General features: G+C 41.6%; 2 protein-coding genes across 2 annotated transcripts in view; both read left to right on the plus strand.

Annotated features, from left to right (window-relative positions):
- Positions 1-975, plus strand: part of ASB11 (ankyrin repeat and SOCS box containing 11) — a 39,498-nt gene extending 38,523 nt beyond the window's left edge. The window contains exon 8 of the mRNA XM_036304786.1: positions 860-975. The gene's annotated coding sequence lies outside the window, so the exon portion shown is untranslated. The remainder of the gene's footprint in view (positions 1-859) is intronic.
- On the plus strand, positions 956-21,511 carry ASB9 (ankyrin repeat and SOCS box containing 9). Its single transcript, XM_036304788.1, has 7 exons — positions 956-1,099; positions 7,559-7,638; positions 9,737-9,844; positions 13,326-13,476; positions 14,360-14,494; positions 16,268-16,459; positions 20,887-21,511. Exons 1-7 carry the CDS (start codon positions 1,006-1,008, stop codon positions 21,009-21,011), a joined length of 885 nt encoding a protein of 294 aa, XP_036160681.1. The 5' UTR covers positions 956-1,005; the 3' UTR covers positions 21,012-21,511.
- Positions 21,512-21,732: the final 221 nt, after the last annotated feature.

A 21,732-nucleotide genomic window follows, 5' to 3' on the forward strand; every position in this document is an offset into this window, starting at 1 on the left:
CAGGGCATATCTGCAAAGACACATGTACAAAAAGCAAATATTTTGTAAAGGCAAGACTTTCACAAACTAAAACTTTATAATTAACAATAACATAGCAGGCTTCTTTCATGCCCCCATGCCAGCCAGCAATTCATTTTTCAATAGTAACCATTAATTATTTACTTAGAAGTTAATGTATAATGTGTGGAGGAAGGGTGATATAGGGCATTTAATGAAATCCTTGCAGTTGGAAGGAAGAAAATAAAAGTTCGTTCTAAGTTTGCATGTTTGTAACATATAGACACATTTTCCCATAAGAAACTCCCAGAAAAATTGAAACCACATGTGCAGATGGCCAGGGCGCACTGGGCATGTTGCTGTGCAAGCAGTTCAGCAGGGCTGCAGCAACACCAGCTTTGTCTGCTCTTGGGTTCTGGGACTTGTCTCAACAGGAAGCCCCCAAATAACGAAAGGATCCCAGCAGGGGAATGAGGCTGCAGCCAGGAACAAGGTTTCCTTCACCCCCACCCTGTTCCTTCGCTCTCCAAAAGTTACAAAGTGTGAGTTTCCTTCCTGATAACCCCAAGCCTTCCTCACTGATTGGTCTCAGTTTTAGAAAGGACGTGACATCAGCAGCTTTATAGACTTGGGGCTAGGGGGCTGTTGTGGGCTTTAGCCAGCCTCCAGAGAGCTAGGTGGTGCGTGTATCTGAGTCTCTCTCTCTGTGTGTGTGTGTGTGTGTGTGTGTGTGTGTGTGTGTGTGTGTGTGAGAGAGAGAGAGAGAGAGAGAGAGAGAGAGAGAGAGAGAGAGAGAGAGAGAGAGAGAGAACAACCACAGGTAGTACTCAGATTACTGTGCCTGTTCTTTTCTCTGTTGCAGACGGTTATTCCTACCATCTGACCAGGACGGTGCAGCTCAGCCAGCCACAGCACTGGAATTTCCCAGGAGCCGGGGGAGCCTGGAATTTGGACTTTTCCTGACCAACTGAAGTGGAACAGGGAGCTTGACTGACCCAGGAGAGCACAATGGATCGCGAACCACCAAACAGGATTGGCAGCAAGCCCTCAGGTCTAGGAGACTTTACTGCCACCAGGTTTCTCTCAAATCCACTGATGGGAGGTGAGTCTAGGGGTTGTGGAATCAGAGTGCTGGGGAGGTTGGTTAATGGAGAGGAGAGAAGAGGGCTGGGCAATTTTAGTGGCTCATTAGGAGATATGTCCATGGGGCAGTTTGCTAGGCAGATGCACACGGCTTGCTAGTATATATTCTTTACACGATTGTTCAAAAATGTGTCCAGCATTATCTGCAGAGTCCTATAGACCATAGAGAGCTGTCAGTGTTTATTTTCTGGTAAAAACTTTAACTCGAAAGGTCAAATATATCACATTACATTGGAGGTTTAAAAGTTACTTATAAATAGAAACATTTTTACTGCCAAAACATTTATTAAGAAGTTTTTGGTATTTGGAATTGACATGGGGCTGGGTTAATAAAGGATGTTCAAACATTGAGCACTGAAGTGATTAATTCACTTTAAAAGGAACCTTGCCCGGATGGTGTTGCTCAGTGGTTGAGTGTCGACTTATGAACCAGGAGGTCACGGTTCAATTCTGGTCAGGGCACAATTCCAGGTTGTAGGCTCCATCCCTAGTGGGGGGTGTGCAGGAAGCAGCCAATCAATGATTCTCTCTCATCATTGATGTTTCTGTCTCTCCCTCTCCCTTCCTGGCTGAAATAAATAAAAATATATTTAAAAATACAAGGAACCTGATTTTTAAAAACTTTGGAGACAAATCTTACAGGAATGATTATCACCTGTCAGGTGGTGTCTTTGTTAATGTATAGAGTCTACACCTCCAGGAAACAGTCATTTCCTGTGAGAATTCATCAGGTTCCTGCTAACTGAAAGTATTCTGAAAAAATGGTGGAGGCATTTGAGTAAAGATTATTATATCCAGCACCCTGGTAGACTGCTCATAACACTTGCAATCAGTAAGCAGGGACCCTGCAGTCAACTATAACTTATTAATTTCCTACTATATAAGTGCCGAAAGGGGGAAAAACCCGAAGTAATGACACAAAATGCTTTTCCTCTGAATTAATTGAACAGATAAGACTGCTCATTCATTCATTCATTCATTCATTTTTCCCATTTTGCATGTAAAGTGAGCAGAACACTTAACAGTGAGTGGGATTTGGATCCGCAAAGGCAGAACTGGATTAATCATCTGGGTTGAGCATAGACTTGGAGCAGTAGAAAGCAGAGTGGCACCGAAAATCACTTTTTAAAATGAATTTGATAAATATATTTGCGAAATAGTAAACCAATCAATATGGGAAAGAATCAATAATTTAGTGGTTGACTTCCATAGGATTATTTTATAGTTAAGTATTATGTTTATTTTCATATGAGAGAGAGGTGACAAACACTTTTCACTTTTGAGGGTTTCTAAAGGTCCCAGTCCAAACCCTGGTTGGGGCTGGATGAGTGGGGTGGGGGTGGACAGGTGTAAGTATACTTCAAAATACAATACTTAAAAAGTGAACACAGCCCTAACTATTTTGGCTCAGTGGATAGTCAGCCCGTGGACTTAAGTGTCCCAGGTTTGATTCTGGCAAGGACATGTACCTTGTTGCGGACTCGATCCCCAGTAGGGGGCGTGCAGGAGGCAGTCGATCGATGATTCTCCCTCATCATTAATGTTTCTCTTTCTCTCCCACCTCTCTGTAAAAATCAATAAAAATACTTAAAGTGACCACACTGTCACAACTAGAATGCAGAGTTTCTTAGAAAGTCTAGTGAGAACAAGTTTGGAGAGATGAAGCCCAATAATGAAACTTCAAAAGGTAGGTGGCAGAGTTAGCTTATGAAGCAGAGAATTGGGAGCCATCAGTGATTCTGGAACAGGGATCCAGCAATAATTAAGACTGTAGTAAATGAAACTGGTAGCCATAATCAGGATGGATTATGGTGGGATCACGGAAAATTCTTGCGCTAACCTACAGGTTCTCAAACTCTCATGTGCACCGGCATCCCCTGGAGGGTGTGATAAGATGCAGAGGCTGGGCCCCACCCCCAGGGCTTCTGATGCAGTGGTAGGTCTGGGATAAGGCTGGGAATCTACATTTATAAAAGGTGATGCTGATCGTGCTATTTGGGGACTATACCTTTAGAACCATTGCACTAATCCAAGCATGAACCTCACATTTGGATCAAACTTAGAAATGACAGAGAAAGGGAAAATATGAGTGATCATTTCAAAAGAAAGATAAATCAGACTATGTTGCTTCATTGAATATTAGGGCTAAAGGCGAGAAAGCAGCCCAAATTGTAAAGTTTTCAAGCCTAAATTAATGTCAGATAAGAGGGCTAGACAAAAGAGAAGTTGGGAGGGGGAGCTGCTTGGTAGCAGAATGAGGAAGGGAGATCTGTTTTGACCATAAAAGTTCCAATGGCCAATACACAGCCTGATGATGTGGGACTGAGGCTGGGGAACGATTACAGGGCAGGCTCTGAATCGCATAGGGTAGGAATGACCCTAACCCAGTGGTCGACAAACTGAAGCTCGCGAGCTACATGCGCTCTTTGGCCCCTTGAGTGTGGCTCTTCCACAAAATACCACGTGCGGGCGCGCACGTACAGTGCGATTGAAAGAGCCACACTCAAGGGGCTAAAGAGCTGCATGTGGCTCGCAAGCCGCAGTTTGCCGACCACTGCCCTACCCTATCACGTTCCAAAGACTGAAGGCAAGTGTTTCCACTCTCTTGGAGCATCTCTTTTTCCCCCCTTGACCTTGCAAAAGGTTTCTTAGGATGGAAACATTTATGCTTCTGTTGGCATTCACTGGGGGCTCTTGGAGCTTCTTTAATAGCTCTTTTTAGAATGTGCCAATTAGTGCATTTTAAATCTCTTCTGAAATAATGGAAATTTAAAAAATGATTACAGAAATTACAACAAAAATGAAGTGGCAGCCTTTCTAATGTGCTGCAGGGTTTGATGGAGACTCAGTTTGAAAGAAAGGTAAGTTTAATGGCACTAATTGGAGGACTTATGCAGTGTTTTTGTTAGGACAGCTTCCTGCCCCATTTTGGATCTGTGGTATTGCCACTGACCTCATTTAGTATCTATTTTTTGGTGGTAAAACCCTGGCTGAACAAACGCTGGGGAAGAATCTTTAACATACTGGTACATCAAGGGCTTGGATAATGTGTTCTATACTGATAATGGCTCTTGAGTTTCAAAGAGTTTGGGGTCAGTGGAAAGGGGATTGTGACCTTGAATCTCCCTTTCTTCCATAGTCTCCTACTGTGAGCATCGCCCATGTTCTGGTAGGAAAATGTCCCCTTTCCCATTGATTTTCCTCTTTCCAGTTATCAGCAGGAAGGCAGGCAAGGCAGCTTCTGGGTTTAATTTACATGAGTTGCCTGGTTGGGGTGTGGGCTCTAGAAAACCCTGGAGAAAAATCTCTCAGATATCTCTTCAGTGTTTTTCAAGAGCTAAAGTGTGTGTACTAACCCATGTTGCAAATTATACCATTTGCTAAACTGTATACATATACTGGTATGTGTATATATACATATAAATGTACATATATACATGCAAACACACACATATATGTATATGCATATATACATACATAATTCATGCTCTCAATGCTAGAAAAATATCAACCTTTCATTGTCACAATTTTAAATTTTTATGTAATCATTCAATTGTTCAGCGACCCATGAGGCTAAAGTCCTTGTATACATTTGAGATGAATTTTGCCTTGGGTCCTTGTAAAGGCAAAATTCATCTCAAATGTATACAAGGACTTTAGCCTCTTCCAGCTGTCCTTCTGGATAAAGCCACAATGGTGGGGGCCAAGGCAGAGGCGGTTAGGGGCAATCAAGCTGGCAGAGGAGAGCACTTAGGGGCGATCAGGCTGGCAGGGGAGAGCAGTTAGGAGGCGATGAGGCTAGCAGGGGAGAGCAGTTAGGGGCGATGAGGCCAGCAAGGGAGAGCAGTTAGGGGGAAATCAGGCCAGCAGGCAGAGGCGGTTAGGGCGATCAAGCAGGCAGGCAGGCGAGCGGTTAGGAACCAGCAGTACTGGATTGCAAGAGGGATGTCCGACTGCTGGCAGTCGGACAACCCCTTGCGGTCCCAGATTGGAGAGGGTGCAGGCCGGGCTGAGGGATGCACCCCCCTGTGCATAAATTTCGTGCACCGGGCCTCTAGTATGATTATGTTTATATGTAATGTCCAGAATAGGTAAATCCATAGAGACAGAAAAGAGACCAATGTTTTCCAGGGGTTGGTGAATTAGAAATGGGGAGTGACTGCTAATGGGCAAGGGTTTTTTTGGGGGAAGATAAAGTTGTCCTGAAATTGACTGTGGTGATGGTTGCACTACTCTGAATGTATTAGAAACCATTGAATTGTAGATTTAAATGAGTGAATTGTACAGTATGTGAACTAGAACTCAATAAAGCTGTTAGATAGATATTGTCAACCTCTACCACATGTATCAGGACAATACCCGGTGCCTCTCAAAGACACATATGTCTATGCTCTATAAATGCTACATTCTAAAGCAGGGGTACAAGACCTCAGGTAGCTTTTTTTTCTCTTCAAGAAGTACATAATTCTTAATTTACACTAAATAGAAGGAGTAATGATTCCATGATGAATGAATAGAAAGTAAAGCCCATTTTTGTCTACACTTGATAATGTAATTGCATCATTTTAATGAAACCTAAACATATTTGCCATTTAGGACCCAAATTACCTGTCTGGACTGTTTAGTCTGTCACCTCTAATTACCTGAGGTTGCCTTAAGAAAGGTTGAGAAGTGTGGCAGCTGAGCACTTGGAAGGAAAAACAGATTACTCATCACACAGGGTGATCTATTAGGGTCCATTTGCAAATCTATTTACAACTGATTTTCAAAACCTTTTTACATTTTTGGCTCTTTTCACAAGATTTGGTGTGGATGGTATTTTGCAATAGCACCAATGGGGCAGAATTAGTTGTCCTTTAATTCTAATTGAGAAAAAAATATTTCTGTTTCTACAGTGTAGATTGTAGGCTCTAAGTGCTAGGAGCAGCAATATTTTTTTTTCTGAGAGAAGTAAGAAACTCAGAGAAGGCTTTGAGGAGACCGGGTTTCTACTGAGCCTAAGGTTTTTGAGGTAGGAAAAGCCACTTCTCTTAAGGTGCCTCATGCACATCAGTGAGCTCAGAAGGAAAGCATTGGATGGGCAGTGTGTAGGTAGACTCATTCAGCTTCCCCTTACCTATTACATGCTCCATGAATCCATCTGGGAAGATGGTAATTTGCTCACTGGGACAGATTTTCCGGGACATTGCTAGCTCTATGGAGCAGGCAGACCTCAGCCAACACGTGTCAAGTACAAAGCATTCTTGCCTCCTTCTTTATGGCCTTTCAAATTGCAAAGCATCAGTAACCCAGGTTCTCCAGGTCTTCTCAGCTTTTAGGAAACAGCAGTTCCTTTACAAGATGTCACTGGCATTAGACCACTCCGCCTTGTCTGTGTGCAGTAGTGGGCAGAGCTGGAACTGAAGTGGGCAGAGCTGGAGCTAAAGCAAGCTCAGAAGAGCTTTTTCACATTCTGACTTCCTGCATTTGTTCTGGAAATCAATCGCAGTTTAAGACAAGAAAAATTCATGTCTGTGCCTCATTCAGATTAGATCCACAGTCAATTAGAAAGAGGAAAGCATTTAATGTGTGGGGATAGGGTTTACAGGCTTCCTTCTTAAGAATGTGTGTTCCTTCCAAATGGTTGTGGAACAAATGTGCTATTTTAAATAGCAGTGATTATGGGGTGTAATCAAGACTCTCTGTTTAGTGTTAGGGCATGATAATATTAGTATCTAATAGTTATTGAGCCTTGGTTAAGTATATTGCTGTTCTCACTTTACAGAGAAGGAAACTGAAGCTTAGGGCCTGTCCAGGGACCCACAGCTCAGAAGAAACCAAGTGGATCTGAATTCAGATTTTTCTCCTAACCACATTAGCACACTGCCTTTGGGAGTAAATAATGTCCCTGTTACAAGTCAGACTGAGCTCTGATTTGCACTTGATACTGGGACAGGAGGTATAGATGTAGATTTAGATTTGATTCCATACCTAATGGTGTATGTAATTACCTGATTACTACTATTAGTATATGGCACTGTTTGCTGAGATGCCAAAGTTTGTATTTCATGTAGGAAACTAGACTGGCAACCGCAGCTTAACACATTAATGCTGGTAATTAGTGAAGCTCTAACTTAACTAAATGGACCATTTGAAATCAGTGTGTAAATGGAAGTACAGTAATCCATCTGTCATCCCAGTCTACCTCTTTTGTCCTTAGTTTGGATACTGGATGTAGTTCTTTAGCCACCTAGACATTTCTAATAAACTGTGTACAAAAAACATCAATAAAGGGGAGAAATGCTGAAGTCCTGATAGGGCTTTTGGTTGATTGACTCCAACCAATAATGCCCATTAGGCTCTTATTTGATGGACAAGGATGAGCCTCCAGTCTAAAGTACATAAGCTGGATGTAACCTGTTCCTCCCTTTCCATACAGGTGTTGAGTCTGATTGGTCTCCAATGCATGAAGCTGCAGTCAATGGGCGTCTGCTCTCTTTGAGGAGTCTCATCAGCCAGGTAGGTAGCTTTTTGAGAAAAAAAAAAAACGATAAACATTAAGCACATCCTATCGCTCACCACACTGAGAAAAAAAATCATAGCCTGATATTAAGATATAAATTCCTCTTCAGCAAAGTGAAGCGAATCTGATCCTATCCAACTATTTTTAAAATTTGGAGGCTGGCATAATACTAGAATTTAGCACAATTCTATGCACATAATAGGTACTATAATAAGTATCTATTAAATGAATAAAGGGGAAATTAGTGCATTTAAGTTGTCTTTACTTTATTCAATATAGACTATGTTCTTTAAAATTATAATGTAATTTTGGTTCTTCACTGGAGTGATTTTGCCCCATAAGGGACAATTGACAATGTCTGGAGACATTTTTGGTGCTCACTACTGGGAGTGGGTATGGTAGCGTGATACTGGCATATAGCAGATAGAGACCAGGGATGTCACTAAACATCCTACATTGCACAGAGCAGTTCTGCACATCAAAAAATTATCTAGCCTAAAATGTTAGTAGTTCTATTGAATCTTCAGTTGATAGTAGATCTGCCCAGTTTGATATTAATTTTAAGCCACCATTCAAAATTCTAAAGTTTTTGTTCAGTATGTTCTGTTTTCTGAAAAGACAATAGATCTTTTAAATTAGGAGCTCTCGACATTTTCTGACTATAATCCCCTTTGACAGTCTGGCAAAGTCTATAGACCCCTTCTCAGATTAATGTTTTAAATACACAAGACATAATACAGAGAAAAGCTATCAAGATATTACATGACAAATGCGTGACACTTCTTCATTAATGCATCAAAGAAGATTTAGTGGTGATTCTAATGACTACCATAATTTCTAAGTAGGATGAACATATATTTTGGCTATTTTAAATATTTGTAAGAATTGGTATGTAATAAAATTATCTGTGATTCCTCTCCATGACAGTTCTATAAACTGTTATTACTACTGTGGTTTATTGTCTACATCCATAATTGAATAAATAATTGAAGGACATGATACATTTCAGATAGTGGTTAGTGAAAATAAATGTGCTTTCAAAACAAATTCCAATTTCACGGATTTTTCTAGAATAAATAACTCTCCTAGTAGAAAGCAATTTCTAAAGAAAATTTTCAGACTACCCTAAGCCCCTATCTTAAGCTGTTTTTGATAGCAACAGCTTGTTATAAGTAGAAATATAGATAGTAACTCTAGCTAAAAGAAGTTAAGCTTCTTCTCAGATAAAATGAGACATTTACCTTATTTTAATAGGACGAAAAATGATCATTGCAGCTTTTATATGTCACTTATTAAATTGGACTCATACTCATTTATATTCAGTATTTATGCGTTTACTGAACATCAGCCAGAACTATGCCTTTATCTAAGCTCTATCTCATTATTTGGGCAAGTTATCTTTGTGGAACCTGAATTTCTACCTTTATAAAATGAGCATTCCAATACCTATCTGCATTAGTCAGATCTTCCTGTGTAACAAGCCACCTCAAACTCAGTGGCATATGCAATAAACATTTCTTGCTAATAAGTCTTTACATCAGCTGATCTAGTCTGGGTTTGATTTCAAGCTGTGGGTTGGGTGCAGCTCTGCTGCATTCGTCTCCCATCCTTCTTTGACCACTGGCTACATGAGACATTTTCCTCTCATGGCAAAAGACTGGAACATAGCAGGGCAAGCCCAACAATGCAAGAGTACTTGCAGGAATAATTCCTTGCCATGGAGCTCATCAAAACAATAAGCCACCAAGTGAGAGGACAAGAGAGAGAGCAAAATGAAAGTCAGTCTTGAGTATAGGTACCTAAGAGTCAAATTGTTGGGTCATAAGTATTATATCATCAACTCTAATAGATACCATCAAACTTTTCCTGAATGGTTGTATCATATTACATTCCCATCAGCAGTATGAAAGATCCTTTTTTGTTTTTGTTTTTCTGCATCATTGTATATTGTCAGATTTTGAGTCAGGTGAACTTTTAAAAGAATTGTCATAGTATTGGGTTCCTGGCTGAAAACCAACCTTAACAGAACTGATGCTTTGCATATGCAATAAACATGAGTAAATCCCCTTGTTCTGCTCATGTTCCTTCCTCCAGGGGTGGGGTGTGAACATCCTCACAGCAGATTGTGTGTCCCCACTCCATGAAGCGTGTCTTGGAGGTCATCCCTCTTGTGCATCCATTTTATTAAAGCATGGAGCTCAGGTAAGTGCTGCTCAAATAACATCTTAGAAACCATGAATGAAAAATTACTATTTCTATCCCTTCAGAATAATTCCCAGCATTTTTGATTAGCCTGATTTGAAATGTGAAGAGGGATGTTTTTCAAAAGTATTATGTCCATCAAGGTTGTCTGCGTTAGCAATAGATGTACCGAATTTTCAGCTAGAAAGTAATAGTTCCTGTCTATCTCATTCTCTTTGATACTCAGTACTATTAAATAGCTGTTAGATTTCTGTCTTCATTCTAATGGCTTGAAGGTAGTGAAATATTTGTAGAAAACACACAACATTTAGCTTCTGATCTGAGTAGTGGTCCTAAGCCAGTGATGGCGAACCTTTTGAGCTCGGTGTGTCAGCATTTTGAAAAACCCTAACTTAACTCTGGTGCCGTGTCACATATAGAAATTTTTTAATATTTGCAACCATAGTAAAACAAAGACTTATATTTTTGATATTTATTTTATATGTTTAAATGCCATTTAACAAAGAAAAATCAACCAAAAAAATGAGTTCGCGTGTCACCTCTGACACGCGTGTCATAGGTTCCCCATCTTTGTCCTAGGCCATCTCTACCATTTACTAACATTGAAAACTTGAACGAGTTACTTATTGTTTGAGCTTTAGAGTCTACATCTTAAAAATGGAAGAAATAACAAAGAGTTGTGTAACTTATTGTGCTATTTCAAGGATTGAAATATATACAGTATATGATTATTATTTGGAGAATGAGAATCAGGATAGCATAATGAGAGATCCTAGAGGAAGAAGGAGGCAAAGCCATTTAATTTGAGTAAGTCTTCCATTAACTAAGTCTTCTCATGCTCAAAAGTGATAGGAAAATCTGATCTGAAAATTGTATATGACTTTCTCATATTCTCTTAACCAGCATTTATTATATTTATTGAGCATGTATTGAGCATTTATTATATACCTAACTGTGGATAAGACTTTTAGGAACTCTTAAACTAAATGAGGAGACAACCCAATAAACAGGTGTTTTAAATGGCTGTAACACTAGCTGCTTCAGTAGATGAACAGTAGCCTAACACAATGAAAGTTTGTTTTTTGCTCAACTGAAATTCCAGTGTGGGTGTTGCCAGGTGGGTGGCTCTTTCCCAAGGGTTATTCAGGAATACAAGCTTCTTCCATCCTGCTCCACTATTTTCAACAAGTGGCTTCCATGTGTACTCTTGGGGTAATCTCCATTCCAGGTGGTTGAAAAGATGTGGAGATTTGTTCATAGAAACTTTTAAAACAAGTCTAGGTAGTAAGATAGATCACTTTTGCCCACATCCATTGGCCAGAACTCAGGCCACATCTAACTGCCAGGGAGGCTGGCAAATATAGTATGGTTGTATGTTCAAGAGAGAAGAAATAGCATCTCAGCCACAGAAAGCATTTACAATACACTATTTTTTAAAAAATATATTTTATTGATTTTTTACAGAGAGGAAGGGAGAGAGATAGAGAGTTAGAAACATCAATGAGAGAGGAACATCGATCAGCTGCCTCCTGCACATCTCCTACTGGGGATGCACCCGCAACCCAGGTACATGCCCTTGACCGGAATCGAACCTGGGACCCTTCAGTCCGCAAGCCGACGCTCTATCCACTGAGCCAAACCGGTTTCGGCTACAATACACTATTTTTATCCATTAGTTTTTGCTGTGTAGCGAACCACCCCAACTTAATGGCTTAAGACAACAGCCATTGTTTATCTCACAATTCCTTGTGTTGGCTGGACAGCTCTTTTGGTCTGGGATGGTTCAGCTGACCTCAGCAGGGCTTACTTATGCATTTGAGATTAGCTGATAGATTGGCTGGAGCAGGCAAGTTCATGGTAACCTTGACTGGGTTAGCTGAGATGTCTGGGGAGCCAGAAACATCTCTATGTGGTCTCTCATCTTTTAGCAGGCTGCCTGGACTTGTTTACATGGTAGCAGGGATTCCAAGGGAAGCAAAAGAGGGCAAGGTCTCTGCTTGTAACACATTTGTTACTGTCCCGTCAGCCAAAGCAAGTCACATGGGCAAGCCCAGATTCAAGGACTGGAAAAAATAGTCTCCATCTTATGAAGACTTGCAAAGCCACACTGCATACCATGCAAAGAATCTGTGGCTTTTTTGCAAACTACAGTGTACTAAGTGTTAATTGTAAGGGGGTTGTTGGGAGCACATAGACGTGCTCCCAACTCATTATTTCTGATGGGGAGAGAGACAAAACAGGCTTCCTGTAGGAAATGAATGATGTCTAAGCTGAAACCTCAAGGACCTATTGGAGTTACTCAGCTAAATGGTGGGTTGGGGAAAATGGTGGGCTTCCTTTCCACTGGGAATACCAAATGCAAAGGCCTGGAAATGAAAAGCACATTTTTGTGATTTCAAATCATTCCTTATAGCAGGAGAATAAAGTGGGTGTGATGGGTCAGAATACAAACACCCTTGTTGTCCATGCCAAGAAAATGAACTTTGTCCTGACAGCAATAGAGAGCTATAGGAGAGTGCATCATCAGATTTATATTTTGGTTAAGGAAGGGCACCCAAAACTTGTAAACAGGGCCATGACTAAGGACAGGCAAGAGAGGTGCCTACGGCACAAACTTTAAAGAGCTGCCCACTTTTAGAGGCATGCAGCTCTTTTGTGACCCTGGGAGTGGCTGTCTCCTTAAATTTTATACCCCTGAGTGTCTTTTGTCACTGGTCCTGGCCTTGTCTCACAATATTATTGTTTAACAGTTCACCAAAGAATTTATTAACAATATAGAAAAATGCATCTGCATTTGGCTTTGCTCTTTCCTATTCAATGATAGCCCAAACCCTGTGAAGAGAGATGTTAATTTGTAGGTTTCTGTCTGATTTCCAACATTAGAAAAAATATCCCCAAAGATTATACTTTTATACCCCAATAGGGCATTAATCAGTTTTGTGTCTAGCAAATTGATTTCAGCATTCCATTGAATGACTTACATAAATTATCCTTTCAGCCAGCCTTACCATCTTACTGGTTCCCTCATTAATGAATGAATTGAGAGAAAATATTTGGCCTGTGTTCAACTCTCTATTTGTATGAAGGTCATGTTTTAAAAATTTTTTAAACAATTTTGGAAGGTTACTCTGGCTGCTGTGAAGACACTGGATTGATGTGGCATGGGTCTAGGATGGAATGTTTAAAATAAAGAGGTGACTTTGTAAGGTATTGAAATTATCCTAACTGGTTTCCAAGTTTGCGTTCCTGGGGAGGGCATGAAGGAGACAGAGCACTCAGTAACATTCTGGGTGCCTTACATTCCATGCCTTATTCAGTTTTTCACAATAACCTCGTGGAATTTCATATTTTTGCCTCCATTTTGTGGCTGTGGAATTTAAGGCTCAGAGAAGTTAAAATACCAGCTTGGAAGTGGTGGAGTGTAGATTTGAATGCAGGTCACCCCATTGCTTTGTCTGCATTGTGGAGCTTTTCATTACAGGTGGATGGCGTTGCCACAGACTGGCACACTCCCTTGTTTAATGCTTGTGTCAGTGGCAGCCAGGAATGTGTGAATTTGCTTCTGCAGTATGGAGCCAGCCCCCACCCTGCATGTGATCTGGCATCTCCCATCCATGAAGCTGCTAAGAGAGGTAAAGTTGTTGAGCATTTGTTTTCCCACCAACCCTTCAAGGGACCTCCCTGTTGAAAGAAAGAAGGAAGAAGAAGTCAGTTTTAGAGCAGTAGTTCTCAAGGTCGGGTCCCAGGTCGGAAGCATCAGTGTGACCTAACATACAAATGTAGATTCTTGGGCCTCACTCCGGACCCATTGAACCAGTGACTCTGGTTCAGCCATCTTTGTTTCATTTAAAAAGCCCTCTCTGGTCATTCTGATGAACAGGAAACCTGAGAACTACCTTTCCAGAGCATTCAAAATGTTGTTCCCAGGGCCTGTCTTTGGTGAGGTTGTATGTGAGATTCCCTGTCCCATAGCCCGCACTGTGCCCTTTCTTCTTCAAGTCCATATTCAGTCTCTGTTCCTCCATACCTCTACCCAACTCAAACTTCCATTTCTGTACTTGGACTGATTGCAAAGCTCAAACAATTAAAAAAGGTGGATGGTTGCTAGTTGCTTAACATGGCTAGTAAACTCAAGTGCAGTTCCACCCAGAGCCGATGCTACATCTGTGGTCAACTTATGAACTGATGGCAGTATTCTAAGCAAAGGAAATAACTTAGGCCCCCTGGATAAGTTGCTGGCAGATTTAAAAATATGTTTACTAGAGGTAAGGGGTGGTAGTAAAGGAGGCCAAATATGTGGTGACAGAAGGAGACTAGACTTTGGGTGGTGGGTCCACAATGCAATATAAAGATGATGTATTATAGAAATGTACACTTGAAACCTATATAATCTTACTTATTAGTGTCACCCCAATAAATTTAATTAAAATATTAAAAAACACGAAAAATGAGGAATATGTTTCCCTAGCTAAGAGATTTCATTGTGTAACTGTTTTCTCCTATTTTGGGCCGCAGGCCACGTGGGGTGCATCGAGTCCATTGCAGCTCATGGGGGTAACATTGACTATCATATCAGCCACCTGGGCACTCCACTCTATTTGGCTTGTGAAAACAAGCAGATAGCCTGTGTCAAGAAGCTTCTGGAAGCAGGTAAAAAAATTGAAACGAGGAGGGCTGATGAGAAGTAAATTAAATGCATTTTAAAGTTTTTTTTTATTGTAGCAGAGGAAAGAGTGTGGGCAGTGGAGTTAGACATGGTTGGGATTTATATTGACTGTGTTCCCATAGGAATTATTGAACTTGTTAGAACTTTAGCTCTCTCTTGTGATGATGATGATGGTGGTGGTGGTGGTGGTGGATTCCCAAGGTGGTCCTTGGTAATGAATACTTCCTTCTTCCTTTCCTCTGCCTTATTCCTCTGGCCAATCATATTTTTAGGCCCTGCACAACTCCCAAAGCTGCTAGATTAGGGCTGAGTCTTCTTATTTGGGGCATTCTTCACTACTTCTCTTCAATTTGGAAATTTAACTCTCTCCATTTTAGTTCACTATAAATATTATATTATCTTAGAAAATGCCTATGTAGCATCATTCTTTTTCACCTCCTGCTATTGTTCAGTCTGTTCTTCAACACTTGGAGCACCATTCCCTCCCCTCTTTAATTATTTGAGTCCTTTAAAACTCCAGTAATTTTTTCTCCCCTTTAAGTTTTTATAGTTCTTATTGCCTTCTACTCACCTGATAGCCATGTCCATGGATTAGGAGAGTCATGTTTATGCATTCATATTTATTCTCTCTCTCCCTCCATCCTGCTCTCCATTACTATCTCCTCCCCCCTCCACCTCTTCTTCTCTTTCTCTCTTCTTTTCCCCTTGGTAGATTTTAAGCTCCTGATAAGGACAGGGCCAAGTTTGGCATCCCTCACAAAGCTGAGAACAACGCAGTTAACATTTGTTGAGTGGACATAGATTCCCATTTTAATAGAGGGACCACAGCTTAAGCAAAGCCACATGTCCCCACGTTTTACAGTGTGAGCCAGCATCTAGGCTGGGGTAGAGATTTATTGAGAGTGTAGGGGTATGATTAAGTGGGATGATCCTAGAAACCCACCTGACTCTTTAAGAGGAAGACTTTGCCACCTTCCCTGTGATCTTGGGATTGGCCACCCTGATCTAAGAGATATCCTCAAAAGGTGGTTGCTCTTCACAGACCCAATTACAGTATTCCAAGTCCCAGTTTTTAACCCCATGGCGGTTGCTCAGTTCTTGATATAGATGGGATTTCATCATGTAGCCTCACTTCTGGTCTGTACTGGTTAATATTAGGGCTGCATTAATAATGTGCAGCTTTTAGACCGCCAGGATTTTTCTTGTATGTATCCACACCTATGGAAAGTGCTCACAGGTGAGATTTTAAACCTCATATACTATACTAGAGGCCCGTTGCACAAAGAGATTTGTGCAATAGGCCTTTCTTCCCCTGGCTGCTGGCACCGGTTTTCCTCCGGCACTCAGGACCCAGGCCTTTGGTCTGGCTGCAGTGGAGAAGCCAAGCCTCTTCAGTCTCCAGTCTCCAGTTTTCAGTCTTCAGTCTTCGCTCAGTGCCTGCGTATGCAAATTAACCACCATCTTTGTTGGGTTATTTTGCAAAATCGCTCTGATTGGCTGGTGGATGTAGCAGAGTGACACCATTTGCATGTTTCTCTTTTATTAGTGTAGATAGCTCATGTTGTACATTCAGTGACGTGGTCAAATAGCATGTCCCCCATGTTATTAAATGGAATCAAGTCATCTTTCATTTTCTCAGAATTACCATGGCCAGTATGGATGCCCTTTTGTTAGGGAATTTTGAGGCATAGTACTTTGAGAAGGGGGATGCTTAGACTCTGCTCCTTGACTGACACTCTCTTGTTGTGACTCTTTAGGAGTAAATGTGAACCGAGGCCGAGACCTGGAGTCTCCTCTTCATGCAGCGGCTAGGGCGTCCAGTGAGGAGCTGGCCACCCTGCTCTTGGACTTCGGAGCAGACATGCAGGCCAAGAATGCCGAAGGCAAACGTCCCTTCGAGTTGGTGTCTCCAGATGACCCTCTGTTTCAGCTCTTCATGAAGAGAGAAGGTGCTTCGTTTTTGCTTGAATCTAAGCACTAATCTGTAGAGAGTCCTATGGGCAGGAGGCAGGTACTTACTGAGTTCTGACTTGTAACCCTACAGAAAAGATAATTCCTAGCCATTACCAAACGTGGGAACTGAGATAATTTAGTACTCCACAAGGTACATACAACACTAGTGATGTAGTAAATAACCATCTGTTGTTTGACATGTGGGAGATAGGCTTGTTTGGATGATCTAATATTCATTTGTGGGTTAGGCCAGTTTTCAAAGAATGAAGATAATGTTTTAAAATTTTTAATGTTTTATTCATTTATTGATGAGAGAGAAACATCTATTTGTTGTCCCACTTATTTCTGCATGCATTGGTTGATTCTTGTATGTGCCCTGACCAAGAATTGAACCCACAACCTTGGCATATTGGGGATGCCGCTCTTAACCAACTGAACTACCCCGCCAGGACTAAAATTTTAATATTAACTTTATCTAAAACATGCTTTAGAATGAGCAGAAGCCTCTTTGGTATTTTACAGTGCCCCAGGATGTCTTACTACACTACAGGTGGGCCAAACTACTGGTCATTTGGTTTCTGGGGGTAAGAATGCAACTAATTGAGCATTATAAGGTATTACTTTAATGATTCACAGCAATCTAGAAACATTTATTAGTATAACTTAATCAACACCAAGTCCACATTCCTCCATAAATAAGAACTGACACACCCAATCCTAACAACTAAACCTGTGGTTGAGCAGTGTGCAAGGGGGTAAGGGCAATTCCCTGGGCTGCAAGTCAGGGGTGGGTTGGGGTGGGGAGCAAAGACTCCTCTGATTTCATTCATTTTTAAAATACAGTGGGGCCTTGACTTATGAGTGTCCCGACTAACGAGTTCTTTGAGATACCAGCTGTCTCTTGGCCAATTTTTTGCGTTGAGTTGATAGAGTAATTTGAGTTAATGAGCTCCTTAATGAGCTCGGTCTCGGAATGAATTAAACTCGTAAGTCAAGGCCCCACTGTACATTTTTATTGATTTTAGAGAGAAAGGAAGGGAGAGGGATAGAGAGATAGAAACATCCATGAGAGAGAAACATCATCAATTGGCTGCCTCCTACACATCCCCTACTGGTGATTGAGCCCACAACCCAGGCATGTGCCCTGGCTGGGAATCAAACCAGTGACCTTTTGGTTCATAGGTCAATGCTCAACCACTGAGCGACACCAGTCAGACTCAGTTTTATTCTTAACTAGAGGCCCAGTGCATGAATTCATGCATGATGGGGTCCCTCTGGGTGGCCTGCAGGGATCGGGCCGCAACCCACAGTCCAATGCCACCTGCAGCTCCAACCTGCCTCTCCCATTCATCCCGGCCCCACTGTGCCTGCTGTGGACTCGCACCCAATCAGTCCCCATCACGCTGCCACAGCAGCACTCGCCAGCCATGAGCCCTGTGTCTGGAGCCCTCCCAAGGGGAGTGGCCTGCGGGATCGGGCTGAAACTGGCTCTCCAACATCCCCTGAGGGATCCCAGATTGCGAGAGGGTTCAGGCCAGGTTGAGGGACCCCATCGGTGCATGATCAGGCCAGGGAGGGGCACGGGAGGGATCCAGGGCATGTCCAGACCATTTAACTCAGTCCTGATGGGCCAGACCCCAGCAGCAAGGTAACCTACTGGTCAGAGCATCTACCCCCTGGTGGTAAGTGCACGTCATAGCAAGCAGTTGAGCAGCCTTAGCATATCATTAGCATATTATGCTTTGATTGGTTGTTCGGTTGTTCTGCCATTCAGTCTATTTGCATATTACCCTTTTATTATATAGGATTGTCCCTAGAGGAGGAGAGCAGCTAGCTTAGGACCTATTTTATTTTACCAGAGTGTGGACATTAAATTTTAGGGGTTGTGGGACTTTCCCTTCAACTTTATTTCCCAAAACCATTCCTAGACACCTATGTTGCCTTTAATTTCATTAATTCACATTTTGGTGAGAGTGTGAGGCTAATGATCCCAGTGGTTCATAAAATGTCAGTTGCCATTAGAGAGAATCACCTTTTTTTTGCCTCCATGAGTTATCTTTGGGGTGAAGTCAGCTCTCAGCAGCAGCTGGAAGCCCATGAAAAAGGGGGACACGCAAGTGCAGAAAGCCAGACTTGTGAATTTTTTTTTTAATCCTCACCCAAGGATATTTCTTCCATTGATTTTTTGTTTTTAGAGAGAGTGGAAGGGAGGGAGGGGGGAGAAAGAGGAGCATCGATGTGTGAGAGAGAAACATCTTTGTGAGAGACACATCGATTGGTTGCACACCAACACATCCTGTTCTCATCCTGACCTGGGCTGGAGCCTGCAACCAAAGTTTGTGTCCTTGACTGGGAATCGAACCAGCAGCCCTTTGGTCTGAGGGCCAGTGCTCTAACCACTGAGAAAACTGGCCAGGGCCAGACCTGGGAATTTAACACAGTGATTTCTGTCTCTGGGTGGTGCCAGAAAGGAGTTGAAGAATATTACCATCCCACCCACCTGTAAAAGTATCTAAGTAGTGTTTACTCATGGCAGACAATAAAAATTAAAATCACTTTCTCTCAGCCCAGCATTACAGGAGCCACTTGTGAATATGCTTTGGCCTTATTAATCATGAGGGTTGCTGGAGAAGAAAAAGAAATTGAGACCCAAAGCAATATTACAATTCATCAACATAGAATTAGATGATTTTATTATTGAGTATGGTAAATGGCTCCAGAATGGAATGAAGGCTACAGCTGTTGTTGATCATCCAACCTGTGGGAAACAGCAGATACCCGTTTGCATCAGTAGTTACACTGACCTTGCTTGGGCGTCCTGCTTTTCCTAAGTCTCCATCAGGCTTGCTCTTCATAATTCTTTATCAGTACTTCCTACAGTTGTCCCTAACAGTGTATCTAGCACAGATGATTCGTCACATCCCTCAGTGTTCCTTAGTGAGGTAAGTTGTTTCCCCATGGTGCACTTTTTACAGTGTACTGATATATGCCTTGAGTACACTGAACATAATCTGGAAGGTACCCTAAATTCCAATAGGGGCTTCTGAATGTTCTGTGGGGGCTTGATTGAAAATATTGCACTTATTTTTTAATTGCATATGTGTCAATTTCCACCTTTCTTTGTTCTTCATCACCTGAGAAATATGCAGCCCACTTTATCCTGCAGCTTGTGGTGACACTACAGGAAACCAGAAGCCACTGTATCCTTTTGGTTCTATTTTCAACACTGGCAGCACAATCAAATCACCTGGGGCCCCTGCCTTTAATACATTCAGATGCATGCATGATCCCTACCCAACAGTAATTGAAGCAACATCTTTGGGGTGGGGCCAAACATGTAATTGAGAGCCCTTCTCCCCCAATAGGTGATTCTCAAGTGCAGTCTGGATTGGAGTTCTTGAGGGTACATAGCTTTGCTTTTTAAAAATGTCTCTAATGACCAGGAGAGAATCCCCATTACAATTTAGTACAGGGGGTGGGGGTGGGAAGTAATTTCCCATCTTTTTACCCTATAACAGGGTTTCTCAACCTCAATGCTGTTTACATTTTGGGCCATTGGGGGCTGTCCTGTGCAGTGTGGGATGTTGAGCAGCATCCCCGGTCTCTGCCCACTATATGCCAGTAGCACCTTCCCCCAAGTGGTGACAACCAAAAGTGTCTCCAGATATTGCCAAGTGTTCCTGGAGAGCAAAATGCTTGTCCTTTTTCCTTCCCCTAACGCCTAGTTGAGAACCACTGTCCTATAAAATATCAACTCTTGGCTGGTTCCCTATGCAAAGTTTGTGCTAGTTCACTTTTCACCTATGAATTCAAGCACTGGACTAGCTCTGAATGCAGAATATATAAACAAATATGACTTAAGATAACACACTTATGATTTATTCATTATATTAGAATATCTTAAAATTGCTCAAATTACAAAAATTTTTGCATCTAGAAATATGACCTTATTTGTAAAGGTTAAAGACAAGAAAGCCATTAACACAAATTTTGTTCTCATTACTGGGAATTCTGTGTAGCTTTGTAATTCCAACATTACCTTCCTTAAGCCTCCATTAGTGAGACTAAGCTTTGAATTTTTTTAAGACAGTTCTAAATTAAAACCCAATAAACTAATTTCAGTTAGATCAGAAAAGGGAGAACATGGCCTAAAATGCCTCCTATAAGAAACAGAAAATGGTCTTAAACAGTACCTTATTTCCTTATAAAAAATGTTATACAGGTTTGGGCAAAAGTAGGTTAACAGTTGTTCATATGGAACATAATAAATAAATAATAATACAAGAATAAACTGTTTTGCATGCTCACAACGGTAAACCTACTTTTGCTCCACCCTGTGTTTTGTATGCTTTCAAAGAAGGAAGGGAAAAGCCATCTTAGATCACTGAAACCAATGCTGGCTTGTCTTATGATCTCTCTCCAGAGCCCCCTTCTTTGAGGCAGTTATGCCGCCTTCGAATCCGGAAGTGCTTTGGGATCCAGGAGCATCATAAGATCAATCAACTCCTCCTCCCAGATGAACTGAAAAAGTTTCTCCTGCACATTTAAGTGTGTCAAGGCAAGCGTTATCACTGTGCTGTAGCCACAGGAATTCCTAAATAAAGTTGTAGTTGTTGTTGTTTTTTTTCAATGGAAACACACTGGGTACTTTTATATTGTTGATTCAAAGACATGAAGACTTTTTTCTTTTTTTTATGTTGGCTGTTGTCATTTTTATTTTATTTTATTAGTGTTTAAAATATTACAAATAGTAGCACATATGCCTCCTTTTTTTCCCAGTTGACCTTCCCTCAGACTCCGCTAACCCCCGGCACATGCTCTCACCCCTCTCCCAGTGTGTTTCATCCATTGGTTATGCTTATCTGCTTGCATACAAGTCCTTCGGTTGATCTCTTACCTCCCCACACAACCCTCCCCAGCCTTTCTGCTGTAGTTTGACAGTTTGTTTGATGCTTCTCTGCCTCTATCTATTTTTTGTTCATCAGTTTATAATGATCTCACTCGTTTATTGATAATAAAGACTTTTTCCCCTCTTTCCTGAAAGAGGGTGGCTAAAAGAACAACTGTGTGTGTGTTTTTTTTTTAAATATCTGCTATGTGCTGAACAGTGAGCCCGGAACACATTGTACGTTATCTAATTTAGCCCTCACAGTGACCCTGTCAGGTGGGTGCTATCCTTGCCTCTCCAGGTGAGACACAGAGATCTGTGAGGTCAGTGTGTCCAGTTACCTACAGCAGGGACAAGAAAGCCAGATTTGAGTACAGGTTT

The sequence above is a fragment of the Myotis myotis genome, unplaced genomic scaffold, assembly GCF_014108235.1.
Source record: "Myotis myotis isolate mMyoMyo1 unplaced genomic scaffold, mMyoMyo1.p scaffold_m19_p_4, whole genome shotgun sequence".
NCBI classification, from domain to species: domain Eukaryota; kingdom Metazoa; phylum Chordata; class Mammalia; order Chiroptera; family Vespertilionidae; genus Myotis; species Myotis myotis.

Bases quoted from the DNA above. Each gene is read 5' to 3' on its own strand.
- ASB9 (XM_036304788.1), top strand. From the start codon at position 1,006: ATGGATCGCGAACCACCAAACAGGATTGGCAGCAAGCCCTCAGGTCTA. The intron at 7,639-9,736 runs GTAGGTAGCTTT...TCCTTCCTCCAG, and splicing joins TGAGGAGTCTCATCAGCCAG to GGGTGGGGTGTGAACATCCT. The intron at 16,460-20,886 runs GTGCTTCGTTTT...ATCTCTCTCCAG, and splicing joins GCTCTTCATGAAGAGAGAAG to AGCCCCCTTCTTTGAGGCAG.